This window comes from Benincasa hispida, chromosome 9, assembly GCF_009727055.1.
Source record: "Benincasa hispida cultivar B227 chromosome 9, ASM972705v1, whole genome shotgun sequence".
Lineage (NCBI taxonomy): Eukaryota > Viridiplantae > Streptophyta > Magnoliopsida > Cucurbitales > Cucurbitaceae > Benincasa > Benincasa hispida.
Window position 1 is genome coordinate 85,661,919 of NC_052357.1, and position 11,972 is coordinate 85,673,890.

An 11,972-nucleotide genomic window follows, 5' to 3' on the forward strand; every position below is an offset into this window, starting at 1 on the left:
GGAACACCCCAAAAGCCTCGGACTCACCCTCAGCTCAGTCTCCTCCCAGCCCCAAGAAGCCAGAATTCCTTCTTTTCCAAAGCAGCCTTTTAATTCCAGGTCAGATTATCCATCTTCTCTTCCCTCTTACAACCCGGCTGGACTACCACCAAAAGAAATCCCTATTTTCACCCCTAAACATCAATCAATCATTGAGAGAGATTGCCCTCATGATTCTCTCTTTAGTATCAGTACAGAGGAAAACGATTGGCTTATCAATTCAGAAGATCAAGATGAGCCAAATCCGGAAGAAACATTGCTTGCTGACCTAAATACCCTGTTTCAAACAGGGGAGGACCTTACTGCTGAGACTAAAATCCCCAACCCTGCCCTTCCTTCAACCCCTTCTGACCTCCCAGCACACCTTCTGAGCTTAGTCACTGAATGTAGCCTATTATTGGACTAACCATTGGTTGGCATTGATAACTGTTCTCGAAAAGATGAAGATAGTATCCTGGAACACCAGAGGTCTCAAAGACATTAATAAAAGATTGGTCCTTAAATGATTCTTAAAGAAAATTAATCCTTCAATTGTGTTAATTCAAGAATCCAAGAAGGAAAATTTTGATGCAAGTTTCATTATCTTTGTGGAGTTTTAAAGATGTTGATTGGGAATTCGTTGAATCTTTTGGTACTTCTGGTGGGCTATTAACAATGTGGGACACAAGCTTAATTTCAGTATTAGAAACCCTCAAAGGCGGTTACTCTCTCTCAATTAAATGCAACACTAATTGTAAAAAGACTTGTTGGGTCATTAATGTATATGGGCCAACTGAATACAAAGAAAGAAAATTTGTGTGGGAAGAACTTTTGTCGTTGGTAGCTTATTGTGAAGACGCATGGTGTATGGGTGGCGATTTTAATATCACAAGATGGACACACGAAAGATTTCTCTTGGGTAGAAGCACTAGAGGCATGGGAAAGTTTAATAAGTTCATTGAGCAAGCAAAACTCATAGAAATCCGGTTGAGTAATGGGAGTTTACATGGTCAAAGGAAGGCATCGCTGTTTCAAGATCCTTACTAGGCCGCTTCTTCATATCAAAAGGTTGGGATGAGTTATTTGAAAATTCTAGAACCAATAGACAAGCCCGGATTTTTTCAGACCACTACCCAATTTTATTAGAAGCCGGATCATTTAGTTGGGGTTCTTCGTTGTTCAGGTCTTGCAATAGTTGGCTACTCAACAAAGATTGCATCCAAATTATAGAGAAAGCATGGTTTGACAGCAAAGTACACGGTTGGGCTGGTTTTGTATTAAATCAGAAACTGAAAGATGTGAAAATAGCAGTAAAACAGTGGCATCACAGCAATAAGGAAGAATTAAAACAGAAAGAGGAGAGGTTGCTAGCAGAAATAGAAAATTGGGGTACACTTGCTGAGAATTCCCCACTGTCCAGCACTGATTATGCAGCTTGGTCTTCTTCAAAATCAGAACTAATGGCCTTATATAGGTTGGAAGAAATTAACCTATTACAGAAGAGTAAACTAAACTGGCTTAAGAAGGGAGATGAGAATACAAGCTTTTTTCACAGGTTCTTAGCAGCAAAAAAGAGGAGAAATTTTATAAACGAGTTAGTTGATGAACAAGGGGTCCCAACAAAGTCGAGTGCAGAAATTGAAAGCCTAATACTCAACTTTTACAGCAACCTTTATCTAAAATCTCCAGGGCAGAGGCATCTCCCTTTAAATCTAGATTGGCCTTGTGTGAACTCGAATCAGAATCTTCTCCTGCAAAATAATTTTTCAGCCACAGAAATCCTCTCAGCCATAAAAACCCTTGGCAAAAGTAAAGCCCCAGGCCCCGATGGCTTCACCACTGAATTTTTGCTGAAATCTTGGTCTATTCTCAAGTCAAGCTTCCAAGATACCTTTAATGACTTCTATAAGAATGGCAAGATCAATGCGTGTATAAGAGAGAATTTCATTTGCTTAATTCAAAAGAAGAAAGTAGCAATCAAGGTAAGTGATTATAGACCCATTAGCTTAACCTCATTAATCTACAAAGTCATTGCTAAGGTGTTAGCCGAGAGATTGAAAGGGGTAATGTCCGACATCATTGCTCCATTCCAATGTGCTTTCATAGAAGGAAGGCAAATTTTGGATCCCATACTTATAGCCAATGAAGCGGTGGAAGAGTATAAAGGAAAAAAGAAGAAGGGTTGGATCCTTCAACTTGATATGGAGAAAGCTTTTGATCGAGTTGATTGGAATTTTCTAGAAAAAGTGCTTTGGCCCAAGAACTTCAATTAGAAATGGATAGAATGGATCTTGGGATGTGTCAAAAACCCACTTTACTCGGTCTACATTAATGGGAGACCAAGGGGAAGAGTGGCCGCTTCAAGAGGGCTTAGATAAGGTGATCCTCTCTTCCATTTTCTTTATCTTTTAGTCAGCGAAGTTTTGAGTGCATTAATTTCCAAACTCAACCAATCCGACATCATTGAAGGGTTTTTAGTAGGCAAAGAGCAAGTCCAAGTTTCCATACTCCAATTTGCGGATGATACCTTATTGTTTTGCAAATATGACAGCACTGTGCTGTCAAAACTTAAGCATACATTGAAGCTCTTTGAATGGTGTTCAGGGCAGAAGGTAAATTGGGATAAATCAGCACTCTATGGCATTAATGTGGATGATAGTGAGCTCTATACTACAGCAGCTTCATTAAATGTTTCGGCTAACCATCTCCCTTTCCATTATCTAGGGTTGCCTCTAGGGGGCTACCCAAAAAGAGCCTCCTTTTGGCAGCTGGTCCTAGATAGAGTACAAGGTAAACTCGACAAATGGAGAAGATTCAATCTATCTAGGGGTGGAAGAGCCACACTTTGCACCTCAGTCCTTTCAAACCTTCCAACCCATTACTTGGCCATCTTCCTTATGCCCGAAGGGGTAGCAACTGAAATGGAAAGGTTAATACGAAGTTTCTTTTGGGAAGGCAATAAGGGCAGCAAGCAAAATCACTTAGTTAAATGGGAATTGGTTCAAAAACCTTTAGCAGATGGTGGTCTAGGTCTTGGGGGGCTCAAAGCTATGAACATTGCACTCCTTGCTAAATGTGGGTGGAGATTCTTCAATGAGGAAAACTCTCTTTGGGGCAAAGTTGTTAGAAGTATTCATGGTAAGGATGCTTTTGATTGGCATGCGACACGGAAAGGAGGTAGAAGTCTGAAAAGTCCATGGATTAGCATCTCAAAGACATGGCTTAAGGTAGAATCCTTGTCACTTTCAAACTTGGTAATGGCAGTCGAATTGCTTTCTGGTTAGACACTTGGGAAGGACATTCCCCCTTCAGCATCCTTTTTCCTAGCTTATTCAGAATCACCATGCTCTCCAATGGCTCAGTTGCCAATCATTGGGACAATAACATAGCTTTGTGGTCCATTACTTTCCAAAGATCGCTTAAAGATGAAGAAGTGTTGGTCTTCCAAGACTTGTTGAGAAAATTTTTAAGTAGAATCCCTTCTCTCTCTTTTGATAAAAGAGTGTGGTCCATCTCAACCAATGGACAATACACCGTTAAATCCCTCAAAAGCCACCTAACACCATTCTCCCCTTGGAAAAGTCCATCTTCTCGGCTATTTGGAAAACAAAAAGTCCAAGAAGAGTCAACATCCTTATTTGGATTATGCTTTTCGGTCAGCTGAATGTAGCTGAAGTCCTTCAGAGAAAGCAACCAGCATCCTCCCTTTCCCTCACAGTTTGCCCACTCTGCCTACATCATAGTGAGGACTCCCTTCACCTTTTCTTTACATGCCCTTACTCAAATTGGTGTTGGAATAAGCTGCTGTGTTTTTTCAATCTTTCATGGACCTTGTGCAAAGATTTCAAAAGTAACGTGTTTCAGCTCCTTGCCGGCCCCATCTCCCACAAATCCATCCGTTTGTTATGGTGTAATGCTGTAAAAGCCTTATTGGCAGACCTTTGGTTTGAAAGAAATCAAAGAATTTTCCATAACAAAGCCACTAGATGCCAAGACTGCCTTGAAGCTGCCCGTCGTCAAGCCTCCTCCTAGTGCCTCATTTTCGATCCTTTCCGTGCCTACAGCCTTTCAGATTTCAACCTCAATTGGGAGGCCTTTATCTCAACCCCTCCTATCGGCATTAAACATTTCCAGATTTCCAGACTTCAGCAACACTTATTGAACTTTTTATATATTTCCATTATTTTCAGGCCACTGTTTTGGTTTTATCCTTAGTTTTTCACTTTTGTTGTTTCTTTAGGCTTTCTCCTCTTTTTGTAATCTTGTTATCTTATCTCCCAGTTATGGGTTAGAATTGGAGATGATGAGGGTGCTAAGGGAGTGTCAATCTAGTTGAGACGTGCGGGTGCATCTCCTGATCCTTTTACAAGCACTTGTATTCTCGTTTTGCTCTTTGTATAACTCTCTTGTACTTAGAGCTTTCGCTCCTATCTATTTATTAATACAATACAATGAATCGTTTCCTTTTCCAAAAAAAATAATTTTTTTGTCCTATTCTTTTCTCATGTGACGGAAACCCTCTAACCAAATGCAACATTCTTACTTGCAGCATGGGAGGCCTGGTTGTCAAGCAAATGTTGTATAAAGCCAAGACAGAAAATATTGATAACCTTGTGAAGAATACTGTGGGAGTTGTATGTTAACTTAAAATATTTGTTTTACTTGCTTTGTTCTCTATGCGTCTTCAATCTTCTTATCTGTCATATCTCGTTGACCACTGACTTCAGGTCTTCTATAGCTGCCCACATTTTGGCAGCAAACTAGCAGACATGCCTTGGCGAATGGGTCTTGTATTCCGTCCTGCTCCTACCGTTAGTATTTGACTCCATTAACGAAGTGACTCTGATTGAGAAGCAACTAATCATTTGATTTCTCGTCTTTTCTTGGGAACTAGTTCAAATTTTATGCTAACATTCTCATCAATATATATACTAACATCAAATCACATTTCTTGTTATTCAGATAGGAGAGCTGAGAAGTGGGTCTCCTAGATTGGTGGAGCTGAATGATTTTCTCCGCCACCTCCATAAGAAAGGACTGCTCGAGGTCCTTAGTTTCTGTGAGGTAGCCTACATGAGTTGAAATACAATGTTTCTTCGTGTTTATATTTTAGAATGATGGCAGCTTATGATCATCTGCAGACGAAGGTGACCCCAATTGTTGAAGGTTATGGAGGATGGGCTTTCCGAATGGAAATTGTTCCTATTGAATCCGCATATCCTGGCTTTGGCGAACTAGTTGTAAGTATGATTAATGATTAGTTTGTAATCCAGAAATCTGAACATAAGTTTCAATTATCACCAGCTATTATTTTTGGAGTTTGGACCTTTATACCATGAAAATTGTCAAATGACTTTTCCCTGTTGATATGATCTGGAATTTTTTTCTGAAGATCTAGTTTTCATGAATATTATGTAGCCTAATTTTATTAAAAAGAGTAAAAAGCTGTATTTCTCTTCCTAAATATATTCCAGATCAGAATTCTTTATGATACTCTGTTGGGCAAAATGGTGAAACTGTAGTGGATAGTGCATGCTATTGCTGTTCTGGAGTTGATCCTCATACGGTTCTCTGATGCATTCTTTCTGATTACAACTTTCATCCGAGTTAAATGCATGTTTAGTTTTACATTTCATGGTTTTGTTTTGGGTATACGATTTTCTTCTAGGGTTCCTTCCTGTTTTCTGGTTTTATTGGAGGAGCGTTGTATCGATAACTAAGAGCGGAATGTTTGATGGTTGTATTTGATTTTGCATGGAAATCAAAATTTTTCAAAATCAATCCTAGGATTTAACTGCCAAAAGTTATTGGTTCGTTAAACTAATTTATCTTGGATGGAATAATTCCCCAATTCTCCCCATCTCAATCCCTCTCATTAGCTCAATATTTTGGTATCCCTGTATTAAGGCCCGTTGAGTAACTATTCCATTTTTTTGTTTTTTATTTTTAAAATTAAGCCTATTTTCTCTCCGTTTCTTACAATTGTTTGCATCTTTTTTAAGTACAAAGCTTGAGTTCTTACTCAAATTTTAAAACAAAAATTAGTTTTTAAAAATTATTTTTTTATTTTTAAAATTTGGCTAAAATTAGATGATAAAGCAAGAAATTTAAAGGTGGATTGAGGATTTATAGGCTTAATTTTTATAAACTAAGGATTCCATTTAGTAGCCATTTGGTTTTTTTTTTTTTTTTTTTTTTTTGAAAATTAAGTCTATAAACACTACTTCCACTACTAAATTTTTTCCTTTGTTATTTACTTTTTATCAATTGCTACAAAATTAAGCAAAATTTTGAAAACTAAAAAAAGTAGCTTTTAAAAATTTGTTTTTGTTTTTGGAATTTGGTTAAAAATTTAACTATTGTACTTAAGAAAGATGTAAAATATTGTAAAAAATGGAGAAAAAAATATGTTTAATTTTTAAAAACTAAAAAAAAAAAACGAAAATAGCTACCAAATAGAATCTAAATGGTTGTCTAATGATCTAGCTTTTCGCTTTGTTGGGACTTGCATCTTGTTATCCGAATTTATATGTTCTTATCTTTGCTTGATCACTGTACAGGTGCTAGAATCAACGGATCACATAAATTCGTGTAAGCCCCTCAGCCGCACTGACCCTTCATACACTGAGACATTGGAGTTTTTGCAGAAGTTGAAATCTCGCTATTCTTAGGAAACCACTTCCCACCATTTTTGTAGTGCCCATTTATTTTTGTATATATAGTCAATAGAGGATGGCTGGCACAAGGTTCTGATATATTAGACATTCTTTTTCCGCCAAAATTCAAGTGGCATCGTCAACAATCTGAATGCTAACATAGCATAGAAGATACAGGCATCAGCTTACATATTTGTCCTCTTTTCAAAATTTATTTTTAATTTGTATTTTTCCCCTTTTCTTGTAACATTGTGTTGATATAAGTACAAGGTTAGGGGGAGAAAGGGATATTATATTGTACATACGTACCCAACAGATGGTGTAAAATTTCTTTTTAGTATAGAATTACAATTACTACAATTTAAACAGAGGAAATGAGTTGTTCCAAACGTTAGAATTTTATAATATCTATTTAATATTTGAATTTGATTTTACCCATGTTGCCCTCAAATGTACCTTATCTATTTTACAGTAAAACTCAGAAGTACTCTGATAATTGCAAAGTATTAGACTTTAGAGATGACAAATGGAGATGGTAAGAAATGGCTTTTTAAGTTTTCACCTTACAAAATTATCGTGTTTTTTGAAAATTTGTTAGAATCGTTTTTCTCGATATATCTATTCAAGTTTAGCCATCGATTTTTTTTCTTTAAAATAATTTTTTTAACTTATTGGTTGTTTTGGGTCGTCTCAGTATATCGAGATTTACTAATTTTGTATGTAATCTTATCAAATCTTATATCAAATCATCTTTTCAAAAATTTGGTTATTTTTAATAAATATTATATTAAATTATTACGTAATTTTTCAAATCTTTAGTATAATTTATATTTTCACAATGGGATGGATTTCCAAAATTTCAAATGGGTGTTCCAATTATCAAAATAAATTTTTCAAATTGATTCAAAATGATTGTACTGTCATTTTTAAATTTTGGCAAGGTTTGGGATATATATATAGAATCTCTATGTTATTTTGCCTGGATCAACACTAAGATCCACATAATTATATGAATTTCTAAATTGATTTACCGAAAAATTAGCAAATTTCGGTGTATAATTCTGGTCAGATGTACCGAGAATGTCCAAACCCATTGATAAATTAGAAAATTTTATTTTTTAACAAAATCTTGGTGGCGAATCTAAGACGAGATAGACTGAGAAAAACTATTTTAACGAGTTTTCAAAAAACATGCTAATTCTGTAAGGTAAAAATTTAAACGTGTTATTTCTAACCATTTCCTTATCACAAAAGGTTTATAAGGATAAGTTCTTTGCAAAACTCACGGTTTTTTTAATTTAGTTTACTCGTATCACACAAAAATGTGCAAGTGAAGTTTGTTTTTTTTTTTTTTTTTTCTAAGTGTAAATTTCAAAATGCGGTAGAAAATGCAAATATGAAAGGAAACTATTTGTTTATACATTGGTAATATATTTAGGCCTATTTGGTAGATAATCTAAATTCATTTGAAAACAACATTTTTATGTTTTCATTGTATCCAATGTTAAAATGCATAATTATATTAAATAAAGATGATAACATTTAGAAATATAATATATCATGTTATAAACTAACTCATTTTAAAAAAAAAATAATATGTATTACGTATATATATATAATATTACAAAATAATAATTATATAATTTTTTTAACATAAGTCATATTCATACATAAATTGATAATAGTTTATTATCAACTAAATATTAGGGGATAACTACCACCACTTTTGTGATTTATAAATGTATAGCATCAAACACATTTTTTAAACAATTGTTTAAATTAAAATCCAATTTTTGATCCACTACCAAATAAATATATGAAAACATGAAATATAAATTTTCATTGAATCTCTTGTTTTCAAATTGTCTATCAAACAAGCCCTTAAACTTTATCATTAAAAACTTTGTATTTTAAACTCTAAAAACTTATAGAAAATAGATAGTAAATTGTCAGAAATGACCTCCTCAACTTTTCATATTTCAAAACTAGCATATTTTTTGAAAATTCGTTACAATAATTTTTCTCGGTCTATCTCGTCCGAGGTCAACCACCGAGATTTACATAAAAATTTAACTTTTTCTAACTTATCGATTGTTTTCAATTTTTCTATATATTATGTAATCTTTCCAAATTTTATATCAAATCTTACCTAATTTTTCAAATCTTTTATCAAATCTTACTTAATTTTTTTAGTCTTTCAGCTCAAATATCAAAATTTTTACCAAAATTAAGAAAAATTTTGGAGATATAAAGAATCTTGGTGTATCTCTGACAAAATTAATACCGAGATTCTATATATTTAGGTTTTGTAAGTGAAATCTTGGGCAAATTCGAGATTCTTTATATTTTCCCAAATCTTAATTTTTTTTTTATTTGCAAATGTGATCTTTTACAAAATTTAAAAATTAGTGAACTTGAGATCCATATGAAAAATCATAATTGGTAAACTCATTTGGAAATTTGAAAATTAATATAATTGTAGAAACAAAACTAGGGTAAATATTGAAAAATTATGTAAACTTTTGATATAAAATTTGGTAAAAATAATCAAGTTTGGAGAAATTTTAAAAAATATATATAAGTTTTGGTATAAGATTTGGAAAGACTATACATTTGGAAAAATTAGTAAAATCTTGGTGTTAAATACTATCCGAGATTTTACCGAGAAGACCTAAATTAATTGATAAGTTAGAAAAGATTAATTTTTAGCGAAATCTCGGTGGTTGATATCGCTCAAGATGGATAAAAAAAACTAGTTTAACGAATTTTTAAAAAACGTGCTAGTTTTGTAAAGTGAAAACTTTAGAAGACTATTTCTAACCATTTTCTAAAATCGATATCAAATAGTCCGCAGGGGAGAAAATATCTAGTGGTAGTATAGACTTCTCATCCTGCTTTTGTTCATTCCTTGCTATAAAATAAGTAGAATTAAGTAGAATTATGTGAAATTTATAGATTAAAAATAGAAAAAAGTACCTTTTTTTCCTAAGGTCCTGTTTGGCAACTATTTTAGTCCGATTTGGTAATCATTTTATTTTTTATCTTTGTTTTTTAAAATTTAACCTATGAACACTACTTTCATCTCCAAATTTCTTTATTTGTTATCTACTTTTCACCAATAGTTTAAAAAACCAAGCCAAATTTTGAGAACTAAAAAAAGTAGCTTTCAAAAAGTTGTTTTTGTTTTTGAAATTTGGTTAAAAATTTAACCATCGTAGTTAAGAAAGATGAAAATCATTATAAGAAATGTGGATGAAATAGGCTTAATTTTCAAAAACAAAAACAAAAAATCAAATGGTTACCAAATGGGGCTTAGTCATCAAGTTTTGAGTTTGGTTTCATTTTAGTTCTTAGGTTTCAAAATGTTACAATTGTACCATTGACATTTGAATTTTGCTTTAATTTGGTCCCTGTATTTCAAGATTTACACTTTTAACCTCGATTATTTATTAAATACTCATTTTTCATATTTAGTATTAATTTATGTTAATAAATTAAAAATCATTAAAAAAATATAATTAATTAAGTTTCTTTTCTTCACTTTTAAAATTAAATTTAAATTTTCACTTCTTAATTATATTTAATTGATTAATAGAAATTGATGTCAAGAATTGAAAGTAAGTATTTAATAAAAAATTGAGATTAAAATGTAAATTCTTTAAACTTAGGGACCCGATTGAAACAAAACTCAAGTCTCAAGGATAAAATTATAACATTTTAAAACTTAGGGACTAAATTGAAACAAAATTCAAAATTCAATGACTAAATGTGTAGCAATTTAAAACTTAGATGCAAAATCCCCTCCTAGATTATCTTCTAAATCCGAGAAGGGATGTGAAGACAGCAGTCACTAATCCTCTTATGACAACTATTGTCCAACTTGTTCCTGTGAAATTGTCTCCTTAGCACTCGTTAAACCTGATTAACAGTTCAAAATTTCTACATCTTATCATAATCTCGTCATTAAACCACTTCACATTAATAGATTTAGGAATCTTAAGTTTAATACTGCTAGTCAACTACCAATCCAACATACATTAATAGATTTAGGAATCTTAAGTTTAATACAACAACAATTTGACCCATATTCTACCCTTTCACCACATGACATGTACAGACAAAACTATGGTCTAACATAACAAAATGGACAACCTAAATTCCAAAATACTAAAAGATCTTGAATAGCGACTGACTGGAGGAAAACATTTGAAGGTATGAACTTAAAATGCTCAGTGTGTGACTATTTTAAAAGAAACATGCTTCATACATACGTAACATAAACAGACTTATCATAAAATATTTATATTCTCATTTTCAGGTTTTGGAAACAAAACTTAACAAGAAATCATCACATATGAAAACCCTGAATTACAACTTAACATTATTTTCTGTAAAGCACCTTTACTCCTTTGCCTGAACATGAGAGAGAGCCCTTTTGCTTGATCTCTAATAACCTTAGTTGTGAGAGAGCCCTTTTCCTTGATCTCATCAACATCAATAATATAGGTCGTACGTGTACGTAGAGCTGAATTGAAACCTGACCACCTTACTATACCTTCGGTGTCAAGGTTTCCTAACATAATTGGAATATAGGTACCTTATCATACCTTCGGCACAAACATTGGAGTAGGGTTGTACAAGGCACAAAAACATTTAAAAATATTTCATGAAAAAAAACACATAATACTTAAGATAACATGATTAAAGTTTCATGATAATATGTCATCACATAGTTCCTTGTAAACAGTAACATACTTATAGAATTCCTTTGCTGAAATCATCGTGCTTCATCATATAAACATAAACCTATGAAAATCACATGCTAGTTTTACAATTAAAACCTCATTCTTTGAAATCATGGATCATGCGATCAACATAAGTATAAAGCATGTATTGGCATAAAACAACATGTTAAACTGACTATACACTGAAAAACATTTGTAAATCTACTCATTAGAAATAAGGAAAGGTCCTTTGGTTAGTATCACCGGCTCCTTTTTTAGCTTAACACATAAATTTAATGTCACTACATACTTGTAATTTCATTGCATCATGACTAAGCTCATTGCATTGCTTATACTTAGCCAATTCACCTTCTACTTGCCCCTAGATAGACAACCCTCACTATCGGGTGCTAGGGAAGTCACGAAGACATACCTTGTGCCTATACGATGAATATCTGTTACCTAGGTGCTTCGTCACATTCCTTGTCTAGTCAGCTGCTTGCTTATCCCTCAGATGTAGTTGTCTGCTTGTTCATCCACAATACCATTCCAGATTTCAACTTCTAAATTCAAT

The 11,972-nt window shown here is 33.2% G+C and overlaps 1 protein-coding gene across 4 annotated transcripts in view; it reads left to right on the forward strand.

The window, feature by feature from the left end:
- Positions 1-7,049, forward strand: part of LOC120085591 — a 25,806-nt gene extending 18,757 nt beyond the window's left edge. For 3 of the 4 annotated variants that reach the window (XM_039041646.1, XM_039041649.1, XM_039041648.1), the window contains exons 6-10: positions 4,568-4,652; positions 4,746-4,829; positions 4,981-5,082; positions 5,160-5,258; positions 6,579-7,049. In XM_039041646.1, coding sequence (XP_038897574.1) covers positions 4,568-4,652; positions 4,746-4,829; positions 4,981-5,082; positions 5,160-5,258; positions 6,579-6,689 — 481 coding nt within the window. In that variant the 3' untranslated portion in view covers positions 6,690-7,049. Of the gene's footprint in view, positions 1-4,567; positions 4,653-4,745; positions 4,836-4,980; positions 5,083-5,159; positions 5,259-6,578 lie in introns of those variants that run through there. The other variant, XM_039041647.1, reaches the window with a different exon arrangement.
- Positions 7,050-11,972: the final 4,923 nt, after the last annotated feature.